The following is a 21,659-nucleotide window of genomic DNA, read 5'->3' on the forward strand; positions in this document are numbered from 1 at the left end:
ATGCTCTTCATTGCAACATTCCTCCCACCACCAAAAAAAAAAATTGGCCCTTCATCTTATATAAGTCTGTGGGATCCACTGTGTGCGAAGTGGGTGATTATGTTTGTCCAGGAAAAGTCACTTTGCCAGTGCAATTGATTGTATAAAAGTCTCTCAGTTATGAAACTGGACTAGTGAAATTCTCTTGTCTTTTATCCTCACTGTGTGTAGCTGAGAGCCCTGGTTAATTTTGCAAGCGTTCCGTTGTCCATTTTTCATGGGAGAGAGTTAATGTACCTCAAGGCATTGGAGTATTTAACAAAATGTAATTTAAATTTAGTCAATATTTCATTCTTTGCTTTTCAGTACATAAATTTTATTCCCTTCAAACACATTATAAGACACTTGCTTTACTTAACAAGGACTCTTGAGGAATATTGTTTTTTAATCTCTTTGCCAAAATTAACAGAAAGAATCACAAATTAAAAACAAGGAAACTCTTTTATACTCAGGCCAACATTTCACTGAGCATGAACAGAGGGAATTGAAATGTTCAGCTTCATGGTAAGAAACGTTATAAGTCACATGAAAGATGAATATTGAAAGTTTTATTTTCTGATTACCGCATCTTAAAATACTGAACATAGCACCAGAAATATTTACCTTTTTACTACTTTCTCTTCATCACTATACAGGGGGAGTATAAAAATGTACCAATTCTGTCATATTTTACAGCAAAAGGAAAAAGTGACACAGACACTTGCATTTTACATACTAGACCTTGACAGCATCTTTCTGTATAAAAAGTCATGCTTTGTGAACTCTAACATGGCCTAGAGCCAAAGCTGTCAGGAATGTTCAGTCTGTTTCTTCCTCATGACATCTGACATTTATTTTGAAGGATGGTAGTTTTGTCCATAGGGCATCCTAACTGGGGAAATTCTGCCTCCATTCAACACTCTTGATTTTTTTTGCGGCACGGAGGGTTGTGTTGTGTCTTATAGTTAAAGAATACTACGTTATGCGTCTGCATGACTGTGTGACGTTAATAGCCTCAAATATCCCGAGGTCCGAGGAGGAAAGAGCTGATTTTGGTTGACTTCATTGTCGAGGGTAGATGGGGGTCTGAGAAGAACTGGTTCCAACATCATTACTCAAGCTGCATCGTATCGTAGGATGAGGGAGTTCCAGAGCAAGTTCAGGAAGGGAAGAATGGAACTTAGACCCAGTAGGTTGTCACCTCATGTCTCTGCCTACTGCAATGGTGTCCGAGAAGCAGAGATGGTTGTTGCAAATGTACGGATAACAAATTCCTCAAACTGGTTTGCTCCAGAAGTAGAACAAAGCAACTGCAGGTAGGGCTAAGAATCTGAAGTGTTGAGGATGTGTTGTGGAGGTCAGGACCTCCATCTGTTCTGGCACAGCAGTGGGTCTGAAGCTCCAGTGGTGTCTGCAAGATATCAAGCTCACTGAAAGTGTAGCTAAGAAAAAGATAGAAATCAAGGTAACTGTTACAAATACAAGAAAAGTCACCCAACTGTTGTGGGTTGTCACCAAGGCCACTGGGTTGCGGTTCTTCACAAAGATAAATTAGTAGAATCGTGGAACATGATCCGTGGATCACAGGTTAGAAAGTCTAGATCTCGGGCAATAAAAACATAACTTGACTCAGTCATTCACCCGATAAATGAGGACAGCTCCTTTTGCATCTTACAAATCGAGCCACTGGGTTTCTTTTTAACCTTTTTTTGGGAAAACACATCAAACAACAGAGCACGGTCCTGGTAAAAATCCAAGAACCCCAAAAATAAAAACAAGAATTGACTCATTCAAAGGCTTGAGTTGAGTGAGGAACTAGTAGTCACCATAAACCAGTGGCCCTGGATTATCACTGTCTTATCAGCACAAGTAACACTAGCATTTCTGCTTGCACTGCCTTTCAGCGAGCGCCCAGAGAATTGTTTACACCGGGACAATGAGTGTACAATGTATTAGAGGAAAAAATGCACAAATCCTCACAATATTAAAGGTTGCAGAATCCGGTATTTCCATTTATATATGTCTTGGCTGATGTACCAACCATTGTGAGGCTACCTTGAATTCATTTTCCTCATGGACCTAACCATAATGGCTAACTTCTCCAATATCAGCTGAAGTAAAGCTATCTTAGTGCCCATTGTCTGTCCTGAGACCTTTTGTTTTCTATGGATCCTTTCCCCAATTGATGTTTGCAATTTGGCTGCAATTGCTTTCATTCCACTGCGTCATGATGCAAGGGCTTCCAAGAAACCTACAGCCAACCTGTGAAACTTGCTGTCACCTTACGCCCACAGTTAGTTATCCAGCCATTGGCAACAATCATTAATTAGGACTGGCACTGCCACTTTATTGCACAACCAAAGCTTGCAGCAATGCCAATGCCAATAAATGTTTGTTTTTTCAGAAGTAATTGTGTAAGCGCTGTCATTTTATCAGGGCTTTGACAAACGTGTTTCAAATAATCGGTCAAATCAATTCAACAATTCAAAACTGGAAACTTTTCTGGACCAAAATGGTGCTTCACTGAGAGTGACATTTTTGGATTCCGTGTCACCTCATAGAGACCAGCGATACTTCCTGGCCAGCAGTGGCCTTGTCTGTTGTATTAAAATTTGGACTGTTGCACATTACTAGGTATTATCTTCACTCTAGCTGCCAAGCTTTTTAACGCATTGAAGAAGGGAGATTTGTCACGATACTGCACTGGGAATATTGCCAGCTTATTGTGTTTAGAATCACCATTTCATTGGCGATGTTTTACCACAGTAAGTGATTCGGAAAGACCGGCCAGTTTCCAGTTTGGGAACTTTAGTTGGAGAAGGTAATTTCTTTTTATTTGAAGAGGAAAGTTTATTTTTATGACTTTCCTGAATGATACGAGTGTCAGCTTTTAGGATTTAAGCTACACCCTTTTATTGGGATTGATTGTACTGTTTCTGCAATAAAGCAAGAGGAACAGGGAGCTGAGCTCGCGGATGCTATGATCCATCATCTGCCTGGTTTCCTGAGTAAAGTCCGGCGAGCTGCCTAAACCGAGGCCCCCAGTCACTGAGGTAGTTATAGTCCTGATCAGAGTCAGTGGACAGAGAGTTAATGGAGCTGAGAGACTGTGCCAGAGAGCCCGTGCCTTCATATGCATAAGTTTGAAAAGAGTCATAAGGAGGAACAGAAAGATCCACATCAGCCTCTTCAAGCTTTTTACAGACAAAACTCCTGAAAATGGAAAAATCTGCATCAGGATTCTGAAACCACTGGGGCAGAGAATGAAGTTCAGGGGTTACATTTTCTGCATCTGCTTTGACTTCTGTGAAATCGTACAGACTTCGCAAGGTAGTCATGTCGTATGCCTCGGTGTCTTCCTCCCCTCCTCCTTCATCGTTGTACTTGATTACATTGTCACGCATGTCTTCCTCATCCTCTGAGATCATGTGACCCTTCCTATGTCTCTTCAGAGTCAAGATGAGGAGGACAAGTACTGCACAAAAATAAAAAGACACCATGTTAGTGATTTGTCTTCAAATCAATTAAATGGACCCTGGCCGACCCGACAGCACAACCACACAAATTACAATGTGCTGAAATGAAATGTGTTTTCTGTTGCAATTATATCCAAGGTGGAACTTTTGACACTTTTCGCAGGAATGCAAGGAAGAGATGCATGAAGGAGGCCATTTGACTCCTACTAGATTGTTGGTCCAGAAAGATTTTGCACTCTTCTTTTCCAGCATCACTTAATTCCTCCAGATTTCAGAATATTAATGCAAACATTTTGAACCAGATACATTAATATCACAGTAAAAAGCATAGCGAATATGAATGAACTATGATAAAATGGCATTCAACCCAACCAAATCCTTCAGCACCTAAACAAGGCAGGTGGATTTTAATGCTACCCCCAGAACGGGTTTGTGGAGGGTATCACACTATGTGATCGATAAGGAAAATCGGGGTGGAGATCCGGCCACTTTCCCACTTCCCTCCACCTAAGTCTGGGGGCGGCAACATTGGGACATCATCTGATTAGGCCTCTCAAAATTGGTCAGGGCAGTGTTAGAACATAGAACATTACAGCGCAGTACAGGCCCTTCGGCCCTCGATGTTGCGCCGACCTGTGAAACCACTCTAAAGCCCATCTACACTATTCCCTTATCATCTGTATGTCTATCCAATGAACATTTGAATGCCCTTAGTGTTGGCGAGTCCACTACTGTTGCAGGCAGGGCATTCCACGCCCTTACTACTCACTGAGTAAAGAACCTACCTTTGACATCTGTCCTATATATATCTGCCCTCAATTTAAAGCTATGCCCCCTCGTGCTAGACATCACCATCCAAGGAAAAAGGCTCTCACTGTCCACCCTATCTAATCCTCTGATCATCTTGTATGCCTCAATTAAGTCCCCTCTTAACCTTCTTCTCTCTAACGAAAACAGTCTCAAGTCCCTCAGCCTTCCCTCATAAGATCTTCCCTCCATACCAGGCAACATCCTGGTAAATCTCCTCTGCAACCTTTCCAATGCTTCCACATCCTTCCTATAATGCGGCGACTAGAATTGCACGCAATACTCCAAATGCGGCCGCACCAGAGTTTTGTACAGCTGCAACATGACCTCATGGCTCCGAAACTCAATTCCTCTACCAATAAAAGCTAACACACCTTACGCCTTCTTAACAACCCTCTCAACCTGGGTGGCAACTTTCAGGGATCTATGTACATGGACACCGAGATCTCTCTGCTCGTCCACACTACCAAGAATCTTACCATTAGCCCAGTACTCTGTCTTCCTGTTACTCCTACCAAAATGAATCACCTCACACTTTTCTGCATTAAACTCCATTTGCCACCTCTCAGCCCAGCTCTGCAGCTTATCTATGTCCCTCTGTAACTTGTAACATCCTGTGTTGGTACCAGTTTTCCAATCGGTGGAAGGGTCCCCGTTGTGATAGCCACACTTCTGGCCTCTTGGATATGACTGATTTCAATTGGTCAACATTGGGGGCTGTGCCATCAGCTGCAAGGCCCTAACACTCAGCTTTCTACCTCTCCTTCCTCCTTATTGGCATTCCTTAAAATCTACTTCTTTGGTCAAACTTTTAATCATCTGCCTGAATATCTCTTTTTGATGCTCAGTGACTATGGCCAGGGTTTAATGTGGGCAATGGGGAAGGGTGGGGCGGGGGGGGAGAGGCATCTCGCTCACTTGTTGAAGAAGAAGTGAGTGCCCTACGTTGCTTTTCTGTAGAGGCCAGACACTATCCTGAGGTAATCAGGCCCTTACCTGAAGAGTGATGGACCTCCCACTGAATTAAGACCAGAATAGGGTTTAGATTGCACCCCCAAAAACTGCTGGCCAATCAGAGACTAGCACTCTCCAATACTGACAGTGCCACCGAGAATGCTGGGACATCAGTGGAACCTTCTTTGAAGATAACCACTAAGTTCTGAGACAGAGGTGAATGTGGGCTCTGATCAAGGCTCGGGGTTGTGAGGAAGGGGCTGCCAGAGGGGCGAGGGAGAGGAGTGGAGCGGTGAGAGAAAGTTTGGCATGAATGGGTGTAGGAGGTCAGACAGGGGATTTGCTTCCTGCGGGTCCTCCCACTTTCTCAATCCTGGGTCTCTCAATAAGGCACAAAGTGCTTGTGAACAAGCGACAACCCCCACCCCATTGATAGCGGCTGGACTGGAAAACCCAACAGGATGAGGCCTTTATGTGGTTGTTAAAGGCTCTAAATGGCCTCCGGGGGGGGAAGACCAACAACAAGCCTTCCCAATGTCAGTTTAATTGGAGACAGCTGTGGAGTTGGCAAAATCCCCACCCTGCACCCTCCTTGCCCATCTCACCCCCTTCCCCAAACATGCTGCTGTTCAAGGGAAATGTTTAGGATGATCCAGTACATCAAAGATGCTCTATAAATACATGTTGTTGTTGGAACATCTGGAATAAAGAGCTAGATTCTCCATTGCGGGTCCACTCCACTGCCACTGCTAGGGAAGATGAAGAATTTGGCTGCACCATTCGCTGGCAGTGGGATTCTCTACACCTGTTGCTTGTCGATGGGATTTCCCATTGAAACCCCCCATGCCGCTGGGAAATCCACGGGTGGGGGTGCACTACTGCCAGGACCAGAGAATCACACTACCAGCGAATGGTCGGGAAATCCAGCCAAAACGTTAAGCTCAAAATCTTTTGGTTTGAAACTTGGCAAAGTTACTCCAAAGTCAGGATAGTGAGCCATGATTGACTCATGGAATGAGGACAGGTGAGGGGTATGTTCAGAAATAATATGGAGGTTTGGATGCTCAAGTGTGACTGTTCCCGAAACATTCATTGTACACCAGGCATCATGAGTTGCAACTTTCCATGCTATTACAGTTTAATACTGAGACGCAGCTTTAGTTTTCAACTACAAGTCTGTTCATTATTCTTCATACTTGTGCTTTGATCATAGAAGATCATAGAATTTACAGTGCAGAAGGAGGCCATTCGGCCCATCGAATCTGCACCGGCTCTTGGAAAGAGCACCCTACTCAAGGTCAACACCTCCACCCTATCCCCATAACCCAGTAACCCCACCCAACACTAAGGGCAATTTTGGACACTACGGGCAATTTATCATGGCCAATCCACCTAACCTGCACATCTTTGTGCTCGTAAGTTTTCAAGCTGTTTAAAGTCGAGGATGTCAGTGTAAGTTAATGAACAATACGAATTCTATGGTCAATATGTAGAGTAAAAGGTGGTATTACTTTGCCCCAACTATATCCTTCCACCCAATCTTGTAGCAGTGTTATGATACCATGTCCTGCATCTTTCTCCACATGACCTTTCTTCAGTGGGCTGGTCCCTCATCAACTGCCAGTGTTGTGCTGAGGTTTCAGACGATCTCGACAGTGAGCATCTGAATTTCATTGCCAAGAGTAGAATGAATGTATGGATACAATCAACAGAGAGAGACGAGTCGCACGATCTGGACTGAAGTTTAAATTCCAAAATCAAAACAAAAGGGACAATAAATACAATAACATCCCTCACCAAAGTGAATATCCATCAAACATAAAATAAAAGCGAAATACTGTGGATGCAGAAAATCGAAATAAAAACAGAAAGTGCTGGAAAAAATAAACCCAGGAAGTCCGGCAGCATCAGTGGCGAGAGATTCAGAGTTAACGTTTTGAGTTGACTATATCCTGAAGGAGTCATTAGTTGAAGCTCAAAACGTTAACTCTGCTTCTCTATCCACAGGTGCCGCCAGTCCTGCTGAGCGGTTCCAGCATTTTCTGTTTTTATTTAATCAAATATGTAGTCTATATTTTAGCGAGTGCCAGCTATGTACCCAGGCGCATATATTTTCTTTAAGTCTTAAGGGTCCTGACGGAGCAACAATAAATATATGCTCTATAATTTAAGGATTAACTTATTTGCTTACCTATCAGTATAAGTATACAGACTAGCAGAGCTATAAGTGCCCCTGGGCTCAGAACTGCGGATACCACATAAGCTGTGGCGGTGCATGACTGTATTGTGCCATCACTGTCACACCCACACACCCGGATGGTGAGGGTCCCAGTGCTGCTCAAGGCTGGCGGTCCACTGTCGACCACAAGAATTGGGAGAAGGTAGATGTCCTGCTCTTGACGATTGAAGCCATTTCTGTGGGTTAGAATTCCAGCCGTGTTTTCTAAAGGAAGCAAAATGTAAGTTTGTCTGGTTAGAACCAGCACATCTTAAATGTTGTACAGTTACTACTGCAGAATTTGGTTTCAACTACTGCAGCTAGACTCCTATAAGGCTGTTGATGCCAGGAGCCCATTGACTAGTCTGAATTTAAACACTAATAAATGTCTCTCCACTCTGCCCAACCAAGCTTTACATTGCTTTTCAGTTTCAGTTTAGCAATGTCCAGCACCAAATGAAACTAATGTTTAATCCCATAAACACATCTCAAAAAGCTGTCAGTACAGCTGTGTTGTGGCCTTGAAAAATAGACACATCTGTATATGTTTGCAAGTGATTGTAGCAGAGCAAATGAAATGTATCTTTCAGCTCATTGACAGTGATAAATTGGTTTAACTTTGCTTCCCGTACTCCGTGCCTTCGAGTACTATTTGAAATTAGTCTAATTAACTCCTCACTTCCAGTAACATGATGCAAAGATTGATGAATATATATTTAGATCTCTCTTCAATAACACCTTGCCAGCCTTTTAGGCTATGCTTTAATGCCTTTCACACCCACTCCACTAAGAAGATAAGCATATATCCAATATATCAACCAGAATGAGATTATGGCCTCTGCTCAGTGTTGCAATGATAACCTGGTCAAACCAGTCATGCAGGGATGCTTGTGACATTAAACTTCCCGGCTCTTTACTGCACAATTCTATGAGTTATTAATATGTTTAGTTATGATGTTCCTTGTAAATGTTCAGATGTTTTTTAATGGTTGGTTCTTGCAGTATCATTGTGGCTTTTGATTGACTCCATGAGTTGGAGAAAGCAAAACCAAAAACTGTTAGTAATTCACTGATGTTGAGCCTAGTGGCGATTGCCACTGACTGAATCAGCGGAACCAGTTGATTCCCAACTAGAATTTGGAGATTCAATTCTCATTGTTAATGTAAATTGGGTGATTCTGTCAGTTCCTGGTCAGTCCATCGTTAAACATGGTATGGAGGGCAGCCTTTCTGTAAGAGCAGAAGAAACTAAAACGATCCCAATTATCTTTCAAAATGGCCACCTGGACTGATCATTGTACTTGTTGTGACACGAATGTCCCTAATTGAGATATTGAGGAAATGGTCCTGCAGACATTCACATCCAAACATGCACATCGAGACTTAACAGTTGATCAAAAGAATATTGAAGCATTGCTTCATTTTGAGCTTTTATATTATTTAACGAATGTTTCTGTAGAAAACTCTGCATCTCTCAGCCAATATGAGTTTGAGCATGAGGAATATGGGATGTTTATACTAATTTATGTTTTCTGCTCCCAAAATTACTCCCTGGTTTTCGTCGAGTATAACAATTAACACTGTGTGCACAAGTTGAATTTAGCCTGTTAACTGAAGACAACTTTGCGCTAAATTCCTCCAGCCTTGCACTCTCACAAAATATGATCCCAATGGGGTTTGTGTTAAGACACTGAAAGGAATCAGGTGTTGAATTTAGAGTATACGGGACCATTGGGAAAGTGGGACCAATGCGTGGTCTAAAGGGAGGAATGGTTGGGAAAGCACTCAACATGTTGCAAACCTTACCTGGGTGTTTGAATTACTATTGATATTTCTTCGATATTGTGCACTTTCACATGAGCAGACAGAACTGAAGGATGGTACTGAACAATCCTACAAATAAGTTCATATGTCATGAATTAATTGTACACATGATCAGCATATTACTAACAAGGCAACTGAAGTTTACTGAACTCGCTAGCATTTAACTCGCATTTTAGTTTTTAACATAACGCAGGTGTGAAAGTGGCAGAACCCAAAAATACCCTCTAAATAGATAGTATACTTCCAGTGTCTGATGTGTCAAATTACTTTTATAAAATCTTACATTAACCAGGAAACCTTTTGACCCAAAGCTTTCCACTTAGTCCCATGTGACTGCTCTTTCCCTCAACCCTACAAATCTTTCCTTTTCCATTCAATTTCTTCTAGAAAGTTAATGTCCCATATGTTTCCATCACAACGCGAAAGTCTGTCATCCCTGGTTAATCTCACTCTGTACCCTCTCCAACCTTTCTTGGTGAGACAGCTGTTGCTATTACAATGAGCCCCTACCGATAAGAGTATCCACATTGGTATTGGCTGATCATGTGCCCCCATCATTGGGAAATTGTTCACAAATGAGGGACTGTATTGCCTCTGCAGGCAAACAATGTCCCGAGGAGGGCACCTGGTTCATGTAACCTGTCTTGAAGTTGAGACACCTGTGGTGGTATGATTTGCATAGCTGTCTGCCATTGGTGCAGAACACCGGCTTACCATTGGTCCTGGTCGGTCATGTGCCTCTCGACCCATTGGTTGAGACCAGTCATGTGACGGCTCTCCGATTGGTCGAGAGGCTGAGTTAACCACACCTCCATACCGAGGTATAAATGGTCAGAACGCCCGGCGGTCGTCCATTTATTGTAGTCGACCGCAGGGCTAAGTTCTAGCTTATTAAAGCCTAACTTTTGTACAGCAACTCGTCTCGCATTCAATTGATGGCTCATCAACACCTTTATCGGTCTGCTGAAACATCAACTTTGATACATGAAACGTCACGCCTCAAATCCTCTGGACCAATCAGAGGGCAGCATTCATTTATCCGGCTGAGGCCCTTGCTGATTCTGGCAGTGTAGATGGGGCACAGGAATTAGGTTTTAACTTAGAAGGAAGCAGCTGATTCAACCTAATAGTGACTTGTGCGAGGGTGGATCCTTTAATATGCGAAGGGAAAAAGCCACAATAGTGAAGCTCAGCGCACGGTGGGAGGGCTGGTGCTTGTGTGAATTTACTTTACTTCAGGGGTCAGGATCAATCAAGATTTCTCTCAATGAATAAGTTCCAAATTCTCCCACTGAGCGGAGATTTTAAGATAAGATGGTTCACACCTTTTATGAAAAATTTAAATCTGTTTGGAGCAGATTTAAAATTGAGCATGTTAATTCTATGCACATTTATTCACACATATCATGTATCTGTGTCAGTGCTGCAATATAGAGAGTGATCTACTGATCACGTCCTGCCCAAAAGGGGACTTGATACGGCCGGTAGATGCTGGAAGAGACCACCTCTGGGATTTACTCTGCTCGCCGCACCTCGCAAGATCTAACAGGATCTCGCGATCTAGATCCACCTATTGTGGATGGGATCAGTATTTGGCAAATCTGCAAATTAGAGTGACCAACTAGTCTCACTCTAATATGGGCTTGCCTAATCTAACCGAGGCTTTGGGATCTAACCCCATTGCCTCAGAGACCTTAGGAGAGCACCGTTCAGTACTGGTCCCCACCAAGGCAGGGTGGCACTTGGGGGGGTGGATCCTCCCAGGGAATTGGTGGCCCCCGGGTGGTTGGTCTGTGAGCAGGGTTGCACCCTGGCACTGCTGGTACCACCTGGGCATCTTGGCACTGCCAGCCTGGCACACTGGCAGTTGCAGGGTTCTCACGTGGCACTAGCAGGGTCATTGCTAGTTGGGACATTGAGGAAGTCCAGAGGTCACGTTGGGGTTAGAGAGATCGGGTCTCCATTTATAAATGGCGTCCTGGTTTTCCTCCTGCACTAAGGGGCTCCGGCAAGCGGAGCTCCTCAATGTAGGAAATGCGACTGTGTACCTTCCCACCTGGGCTACCAAAAACGCCAGAGTGCCGTTAGATAGCAGAGTCTTTCTTGCTGCTACAAGTGCTGGGAATGCCTCCTCGATTCCAGCCTATTAGATCACGCTCATAAGCTATTAAAACTTTTTGACATTTCCCATTCTGGTGAGTTCACCTTATATGTCCCCAGATTCAATTAGGAAAATATTGGCTCAGTTCTTCCACTCTCCAGATCGTCAGGAGGTTTCAACTTACGATGAGCAATTTCTCAGTTCTCTGGAACCCTGTGCAAAAACTTCCAGCCTTGAGTTACAGCCAGAGGCTGGGATTTTCCAGACCTGTGGTGGGAGATTCGGTGGCCCAGTCAAACTTCCATTGCCTTTCGGTTGGACCGGATGATCCTGGCAGTGGGCTGAGCCAGAAAAACCCACACTGAGACTGCAGAGGATTCAGACTTATACATGTGAACACTTACCCAGGAAATATTAGAGACAAATATTCTAGTCTAATTTACGGGGAACCATAGAACGAACATCATTCTCACCGAACAAACCCTGTGACCGCCCACACAATTTCCCGTGCAACAAACCCCCAACTCCCCTGCCCCCGACAAAGTTGGCCTGACCCACTTCACCATCAGACTCCACACACCCCCACACCCCACCCAGTTCCCTGATTCCCCCTGACCTGATCCCACTACCCACTTACCATCCTACCTATTTACCAGCTTATCCACTTACCACCTACTCACCTATCCACCTGACATCCTACCCACTTACAGTAGTGATATCCTTGTGCTCTCTGGATGGAAGACAAATGAGATTCATGGATTCTGTTTGCTTCTATTAAGGTTTATTAACAGCAAAATCAGCTCAAGCAGCAGAGTACTCACTGGACGCATTCTGTTACCTAGGATACAAGAGTGGAGAGAGACGCCATGGCTCCAAGTGCCATGATGATATTCAGGTTCATGAAATGACATCACTCTTAAAACAGTATTGCAACACTTTCTACTTCACATCCTTACGCCATTATCCACTCACCTCACCCACCTACCCACTTACCCATTTACTTCACTCACATCCCCTTACCCATTCACCTCACCCACTGATACCCTTACCCATTCACCTTGCCCACCTACCCCCTTCCCACTCACCTCACCCACCTGCACCCTTACCCACTCACCTCACCCACCTACACCCTGAACTACTTAACCTACCATCCTCCCCCCTTGTTTAGACCTCACAGATTTTCAGTGTGTAAGTGAACACTTACTAGAACAAGGCAGCTGGTGCCCTAAAAAGGTGAGACCTAACTTCCCCCGACTATGCAGCACTACGAGGGAGCATAAGAACATACAAATTAGGAGCAGAAGTGGACCACTCGGCACCTCGAGACTGCTCCACCATTCGACAGGATCATGGCTGATCTAATTGTAATGTCAAAACCACATTCAGTTATATGAAAGGTACGCTCCGCAATTTCAAAGAAGCCGGTATACAAATCCCAGGACAGACATTTGGGCTCCAGTGTGACGCAGAGAAGTTGGTGCGCGGTGGCAATCCGACGGTGATTGCTGCACCTCAGGAGATTTGAGCCATAGTCAACCTGTCCCAGCAGTTCTTGACAGTGATCACTACACTAACAAAATCCCACATCAATCTTCACGAATGCAGTGTCAGAAAATAAAATGACATATCAGGTGTTAAATAAAGGCATTCTTGACTTAATGCTGTTTTCTGTGTACCAGCTGTGCAGTTACACTGAAGCATAGATCAGTAAAAAGGTCATATTGTATAATGATCTGCAATTAAACATTTCAGTGTGCAAAATTCTGTCACCATATCCCCTTCTGGAATGGTTCGAATTGACTACAGAACATTTTAGAAAAAAAATAGAGCAAAATTAGCCCATGTACCCGTCACCATTTTTAATTAGAGTTCAAAATAATAAAACATTCTGACGTATCATAAATATGTAATTGCTTTTTAAAGTACACCAGTCTCCAAGGCATCAAATTACATTTTTGGTGTATGGATCTGTAAATTCTTCCACCACTAATGTTTTATCGTTTGAAGAAAATTCCTGCTCTGTGAATTTGGAACATATATCAATATAAAATATTTCATGGCCTCAACTTTCTTTGAAAATCCCTCTCCTCAGGGTAATTTTCTCCAGCCCTATGTCCCTCCTCAATACCTAATTTGTCTGTCGTCACCCTCCTCATTCTGGTTCCTCAGTCTGTCAATCAACACTGCGTTCCTGGACCACTTGCATTTTCTTTTCAACCTTACATGGGATGTGGGTGTTGCTTGCTGCCCATCCCTAATTGTGCACAAGAGCATTTAAGAGTCAACCACATTGCTGTTGCTCTGGAGTCACATGTGGACCAGACCAGGTAAGGGTGGCAGATTTCCTTCCTTCCTTCCGCAGCCACCAACTCTTGAAATCCCAATGCCATTTCTCGTTCACTTGAGCGTTCATTGGCAGTGGGTGTGACCTCCGTCCGCCCTGGAGGGGAGTCCCATCTGTGAGAGGTGTCAACCAATCAGATTGGCTGACAGTCATTCAATCCAGCCAGAAACAGTACTGCAGCGCTCTGCCTGAGACTAAATGCCTGAACCATTGGGAGGGCAAGTCCTGGGGGTCTCGGAAGTGGGAGGGTAGGGGATGCCCTGCGGGCTGGCAGAGGGAGGGGAACAGTTGGGGTGGGGGGGTCGATTGCCGCTTCGGAGGATAGAGGACCCCGAGCTGCAATGCCCTGTAGGGGAGGGCGCCCAAACTCTGAGGGGGGCCTTCCTTGCCACGTGAGATGGGGACAGGTGGAAATGTCTGTTTCCCACCTCCCCGCACCCACTCCCACCAGCCTAAAAATTGTTGCTGGGCAGGATAAGGGCCTTATGTGGCCTTTAATGGCCTTAATAGGTGAAAAGGCAAGTTTCCAGCCTGAGACACTGCCCGCCCAAGCATAAAGTTGCACCTGAGTTTGGACAGGTGGGTTCCTGGTGGTTGGGAGTGGTAGGGGTGCGGGTACCCATTCAACTTTACGTCCCCCCACTTCAGAACCCGCCTTTTGGGGGGGTGCGTAAAATTCTGCCCTGTGTTTTTGCCCCATACTAGTTACATACAGTCCACTGTGAAATTGAAGTTGCTTAATTCAAATGACAGTTTTGAATTGAAATGGTTCAGAAAAAGTAGTTTAATTAAAATTACCTCATTTGAACGACCAGATTTTCATTCACTTTCTCTCGTAAAAACAGCATGTCTATTATCAGGAATATATTGTGCAGATAATTTGCTAAAATGTAACCTTTTATCATCTCAAGCAATTTGTTGGGGCAGAGTTTTAGAAGAACAGTACAGCACAGAACAGGCCCTTCGGCCCTCGATGTTGTGCCGAGCAATGATCACCCGACTCAAACCCACGTATCCACCCTATACCCGTAACCCAAACAACTCCCCCCCCCCCCTTAACCTTACTATTAGGACATTACGGGCAATTTAGCATGGCCAATCCACCTAACCCGCACATCTTTGGACTGTGGGAGGAAACCGGAGCACCCGGAGGAAACCCACGCACACACGGGGAGGACGTGTTGTCTCCTGTTTCCTGTGAAGTTTGTTTTTACCGACCCCAACAGTGGTGGGACTGTGGGGATTAAATCCTTGTCCCTGTTATATTCCTGATGGCTCCATATTGGGGAGAAAGAGGGAGTGAGAGGAAGTATGCATTGGAGCAAGAGGAGGTAGAGACTGAGATCAGAGGGAGGGCAATCAAGGGAGGACAGTACTTGCGTTGGTTCTTTACTGCACAAAATATTTTCCGACAGCAGGACTGCCTGAAGCATTGTTATCAACAATCAACAATCAACAATTGATGAGAGCTTACTGAATGCTTTCACTTATTAAAGATCCGATGGCAGCAAATAAGTAAAGCACTCTTATAGAGGCAGAAGCAACCAATATTTAGAAAAGATGAATTTAATGTTTGCCAGAATGTTTGAGGAAGAAAGCCAGCATATGGTTTCTGGACTCATACATGAATGAGATATTCAGCACATGGTGCTGTATAATTTATGGGAATATGGCTGTGACTTTAATAAATTATACAGTTTGAATAGGGAAAAAGAGACATGTTGCTGAAACCTTTTATCTTGCATTCATTCGGACAAACACAAGAGTGCCAAATTTCAAATGATCACAACAATTAGTAGTACAGGAGAAAAGGGTGCAGATTTGATGCAAGTCATAGAATCATAGATTTTACAGTGAAGAAGGAGGCCATTCGGCCGATCGAGTCAGCACTGGCCCTTGGAGAGAGCACCCTACTTAAGCCCACACCTCCACCCTATCCCCATAACCCCACATTACCTTTATTGGATACTAAGGACAACTTAGCATGGCCTACCCTCCTAACCTGCACATCTTTGGACTGTGGGAGGAATCCGGAATACCCAGAGGAAACCCATGCAGACACTGAGAGAAAGTACAAACTCCACACAGACAGTCACCCGAGGCCAGAATTGAACCTGGATCCCTGGAGTTATGATTCAGCTGTGATAACCACAGTGCCACTGTACTGAGATCTTCTTTTAAGTGTTGGATAAAAGATGAATATTTGTCATCTGGATCCCTGAAACTAGACAACACTGGAGGGTGTGATTGAAATTAAATTAAAAATTAAATGGAATGATTGGCTGAGTTGTTGCCATAGAGAAGGCAATGGGGAACTATAAGTTCCCCTCAGCTCCCTGGTAATTCAAAGAAGGCACAAGGCTTGAACATATTTGTTTTGTTTTCAAAGTTTCAACAACATGTCTCTCTTTTCAGCAATATTGCCCTGTGGGATATCTTTGACGTGCTCTATTTCTGCATCAAGTTCGCAATGAGAGCAAATGTCTATTTCCCTATTTACCCTATTTACAAAATTGCTGACAAAGCCAATATTATGTGCGTGGAGCTATGTAAACCACATATATATTGATTAGTTATGATATGCTTGTGGTAGACAGTAGTCTGAGGAAAGAACGTGTTAGAATTGCATTGCAAAAGTGAATTTCAGAATGGGTTCGAGTGTAGTAAGTTATTTAAGAAAATTGTCTGCAGATTCAAAGATCGCAAATATAAATTTAAGGTAATCAGTGTCCTCTGGTATAATTTGTTGCAATAGTTTGAAATTTGGCATTCATTTGTTTGTCCTGATGAGTGCAAGATGAAAAGATTCAGCAATATGTTCAGCTTTTGAACAATATGGAAATTCTGTCCTACCAAGTAACTGTTTAAAGTACATAGGCGAACTGCTGCTGTGAACCTTGGAGTTAGAAAGAATGCCTTGATTAAAGCTTGCGAGAAAATATTTACCCTCTTTATTTATTTTTTTTAAAATTTAGATTACCCAATTATTTTTTCCAATTAAGGGGCAATTTAGCGTGGTCAATCCACCTACCCTGCACATCTTTGGGTTGTGGGGGCAAAACCCATGCAGACACGGGGGAAAATGTGCAAACTCCACACGGACAGTGACCCAGAGCCGGGATCGAACCTGGGACCTCAGCGCTGTGAGGCGGTTGTGCTAACCACTAGGCCACCTCTTTAAAAGGCAATTTCCTATTGCGCACAAAGCTTCAAAAAGTGGCATTCTGTGAAGTGTATCATTAACCATTGATTCGAATGTTCACAATAAGAATGCATACTTAAAAGGAGTTTTGTTTCTTTTGTGACATTGAATATTAAACCTATTGGTGCCAGTCAGTTTAGTTTAGCACTTTGCATCAGCAGAATATTGAATCGCTGAAGATATAAAATCCATTATTTTTATATATAATGAAGAGTCTTTCAAAGGATTGTAAAAGTCATTGTTTTTGTTTATACAACTTCATTACAAAGGTTTATTTGATGTTCTTTTGGGCACTGTTCCTTGCATTTATCAAGACGAATTTGACACTTCAAAGAAAGGAACCCTTTACCATGAACAGTTGAGGAACTCCCTGAAGAAAATATCAAGAGGGTTTGTGTTGGGAGGTCTTCTTTTAAGTGCTGGATAAAATATGAATATTATTCATCTGCAGCCTCAAAAGTAGACAACACAGGAGGGTAACATTGGATTTGCAACCTACCGAAAATAAGAGAAAATCGTTCTGACGCTCAGATAGATGAATTTTACTGCACATTTTTTAGCAGACAATCTTCCTTTCCAGGGCATGGTCCTTTTTGAAAAGTATAATTGTTGGCTTGGATGGATCAGATAGCGCACAATCGAAAGACTTCTGTGTACGATTTACAATTGCCTTTGTCTTCTATGGGACATGGATTAATTGCACAATAGTTTCCAGATTTACAAATCCTTTGAAATAACCAGTGTACATTTCAGGTGGAAGGAAGGAAAAGTCATTAGAAAGCTGTAGTTTTCTCTGGCCACAGTGGAAGGAAACATTTTTCAAGGTGATCTCAGGTAGCCGTACTGGCCCATGTGCTCCCACCAGGGTAATTCTGGTGACAAGTGGATTTTCAGTTCAGTCATGAGGAGGAGAACTGACGTTAAAGGGAGGTTTGAACAGAAATGGAGCCCTATCTTCACTGATAATCATTTCAAGAATCTTGGCAAGAAATGGGTTCGTTTCCATCTAGACACCATTGAATTCAAATTTCGCCATCTGCTCTGGTGGTATAATGAACCCCAATTGGCTTTATTGGTTGGCCAATTGGAGTATGAGCTCCCTCAATGATAGCTCGTTAAGGGGGCCCATATAAGCACCTGTGTAGGCTTTGTGAGCCAGTCTTAGGTTGACTGGACTGCTAGCAGCACTGTTTGTAGCTGATTGTAAATAAATATTGGTGTGGTGACGGAACTCCTGCCTCCCATGGATTACTACAGTGGCGACGAGGTAAACTAAGAATTTTGCGGAGACCAGCTGCCGCACCCGGAGGGTAAGCCTTGCCATTTTTAAAATGCCGTTTTTTGGGAGGTTAGAGACATTCGACCCGGCTATTGAGGACTGGTCCCTGTATGTGGAGAGAATATGTTACTTCTTCCGGGCAAATGATATACTGACGGACAAAAGGAGATGGCTTATCCTGCTGTCGGCGTGCGGACCCTCAGCTTTCGCCATTATATGTAGCCTGACTTATCCCGATGCACCGGAAACGAAAACTTTCCAAGAAGTAACGGAATTGGTGAAAGAGCACTACGACCCAAAACCACCCCTCATTTTGCGTAGGTACAGATTCTACACAGCGAAGCGGGAAGACAGGGAGTCAGTCACGAATTTCTTGACCCGGCTGAGAAGGCTGGCGGAAAAATGTGAGTTCAGCCCGACGCTAAATGAAATGCTTCAGGACCGGTTAGTGTGTGGTATAAATGACCTCACAATACAGAAACGCCTGTTGGCGGAAACGGAGCTAGACTGCAGGCAGGCGTTACAGCTCGCACTGTCCCTAGAAAAGGCAGCAAGTGGGGCGCAGGAACTACAGGACACGCCAATGGAGGTAGATACCTGTGAGAGGGACTACCACAACGGGTCCTGCTACCAGATAGCTGCTCTCAGGAAAAACCTGAGGAATAGAGGGAAAAAGGAAAACCCCAGAACTCCCCCAAGTCTGCCAGGACTAACTGGAGACAGAGGGAAGTACCGGCTGAGGCTCCCCCAACAGAGAAGGACCGTTTCTGGCACCAGACAGAGTGGGGTAACAGCGACAGAAACCCTAGAAGGAGGTGGCAAAAGAGGAATAGCAGGTGGGGACACAGCGAAGTACACAACCTAGACACCCCATCCTCCGAAGGGGAACAATTATATAATATTGCAACGAAGAAAGCAGAACCCATTAAGATTACCCCACGGGTGAATCGCAGGCCGACAATAATGGAAATAGACATGGGTGCGGCCGTATCAGTAATGGGAGTGGCATCATTTAGAAAAATCAAAGATGGACGCCAGCCACTAACCCTAACAAAAAACATCGACGAAACTTAAAACCTACACGGGGGAACCCCTGGAAGTTCTAGGCACGACTCATGTACCCGTGGAATATGAGAAACAATTGCTCAGATTACCGTTGACATTAGTAGAGGGCTCCGGACCGAGCTTAATTGGACGAAACTGGCTGAAAGACCTAAAACTAGATTGGATGAAACTTTTCCAGAGTAGAAGCGGGCAGTTGAGTAGAGTACACCAAAAATAGCCGGAGGTCTTCCAGGAAGGTTTGGGGAAATCATAGGCGCCAAAGCAACTTTGCACATGGACCCAGAAGCCCTTCCAAAATTTTGTAAGGCCAGGCTGGTACCTTTTGCATTAAGGAAGAAAGTAGATGACAAAATAGAAAGGTTACGGCGCGACGGCATTATCATACCAGTACAGTTCTCGGAATGGGCAGCGCCGGTGGTACCAATTTTGAAGCCAGCCGGCTCGAGACGTCTCTGTGGCGATTTCAAACAGACAGTAAACAAATATGCACTGCTGGACAAATACTCAATCATGAAAATAGACGACCTATATGCCAAATTGGCAGGTGGGCTTTTGTTCACGAAACTGGACATGAGCCACGCCTACCTGCAGTTAAAACTGGACAAGGACTCCCAGAAGTTCGCTACGATCAACACCCTGAACGGCCTTTTTCGTTATACTAGGCTACCTTTCGGAGTGTTATCAGCCTGCGCTATATTCCAGCATACGATGGAAAATAGTCTGCAGGGACTACCGCAGGTGGCGACTTATTTGGACGATGTCTTAATCACGGGTAGGACAAACAGGGAACACTTAAGAAACCTGGAGGAAGTGCTCAGTTGTTTCGCAAAGGCAGGCGTACGGCTAAAAAGGGAAAAATGTGTTTTTCTGGCCCCACAAGTGACGTACCTGGGATATAAAGTAGACGAGTCAGGCTTACACCCATTAGAAGACAGAGTAAGGGCAATAAAAGAAGCCCCAGCTCCCACCACGGTCCAGGAGTTACGATCATTTCTAGGGTTGGTAACCTATTATGGAAAATTTATTGAAAATAGGGCGTCCATCCTAGAACCCCTCCACCAGCTACTAAAAAAGGGGCAAGAATGGAAATGGTCCACCCGCCAAAACCGAGCATTTAGGGACATTAAGGAACAGCTGTCATCCGAAAATGTCCTAGAGCATTATGACCCAAGAAAGGAGTTGGTGGTCACTTGTGATGCATCCCCCTACAGGGTAGGAGCCGTCTTAGCCCATAGAGGAAGGAATGGGGAAGAACGGCCAATAGCCTATGCTTCGAGGACCTTGGCGATGGCTGAGAGGAAGTACGCCCAAATCGGGAAGGAAGGACTGGCGGTGATATTCGCAGTAATAAAATGTCACCAGTATCTGTACAGGCGGAAATTCACCATAGTGACGGACCATAAGCCGTTATTAGGGTTATTAAAAGAAGACAAGTCAATACCCCCGATTGCATCAGCTAGAATCCAATGCTGGGCCTTGCTACTGGCGGCGTATAGATACGTTCTGGAGCACAGACCGGGAACGCGAGTAGCAAATGCAGATGCTTTGAGCAGACTTCCCCTCCGCCGGAGACACTCCGCCGCAAATACCAAATGTAGAGGAGACAGTAATGACTCTAAATGTTTTGCACACCCTACCACTAGACGCACAACATATTTGGTTGTCGACGCAAAAAGACCCAGTTTAGGCAAGATGAAGCATTTACTGCTAACAGGGGAACTGGAAAGACCAGTGGAGCCCGAGATGCACCCATACTGGAGCAGAAGGGACCAAATAACCGTAGAAGACGGTATCCTGTTATGGAGAGCCCGGGTAATAGTCCCAGCTCAGGGCCATCAGGCAATCTTAACTGAGTTACATCACGGACACCCAGGGGTGTCTAAAATGAAGATGCTAGCTCGAAGCTACGTTTGGTGGCCAGGTTTGGACACAGACATGGCAGCCTTGGTACATCGGTGCCAGGAGTGCCAACAGGGGCAAAGAGTGCCACCAGCGGCGCCATTGCACCCATGGGAATGGCCAGGCAGACCGTGGACCCGCCTGCATAGTGACCACGCCGGCCCTTTCATGGGCTCAATGTTTTTGGTGATAGTGGACGCACACTCCAAATGGTTGGACGTCCCCGGGTAAACGCGGCAAGCACAGCATCGACAATTGAAAAGATCAGGGCCTCGTTTGCAACACATGGACTTCCGGGGGTATTGGTGTCGGACAATGGAACAGCATTCACAAGTGGGGAATTTGGAAAATTCCTGAAGGAAAACTGAGTCCGTCACATCAAAACGGCCCCTTACCATCCAGCGACCAACGGCCTGGCAGAGAGAGCGGTCCAGACACTTAAAGCGGGACCCAAGAAACAGCCGGCAGCATC

The 21,659-nt window shown here is 44.5% G+C and overlaps 1 protein-coding gene across 3 annotated transcripts in view; it reads right to left on the reverse strand.

Annotated features, from left to right (window-relative positions):
• Window positions 1-567: 567 nt before the first annotated feature.
• Window positions 568-21,659, reverse strand: part of LOC119969409 (cadherin-22-like) — a 1,080,568-nt gene continuing 1,059,476 nt past the window's right edge. For all 3 annotated transcript variants that reach the window (XM_038803029.1, XM_038803028.1, XM_038803030.1), the window contains 2 exons: window positions 7,447-7,698; window positions 568-3,493 (listed from right to left, as the gene is read on the reverse strand). In XM_038803029.1, the coding sequence (XP_038658957.1) occupies window positions 2,997-3,493; window positions 7,447-7,698 (749 nt within the window). In that variant the 3' untranslated portion in view covers window positions 568-2,996. The remainder of the gene's footprint in view (window positions 3,494-7,446; window positions 7,699-21,659) is intronic.

This window comes from Scyliorhinus canicula, chromosome 7 (assembly GCF_902713615.1).
Source record: "Scyliorhinus canicula chromosome 7, sScyCan1.1, whole genome shotgun sequence".
NCBI lineage: Eukaryota > Metazoa > Chordata > Chondrichthyes > Carcharhiniformes > Scyliorhinidae > Scyliorhinus > Scyliorhinus canicula.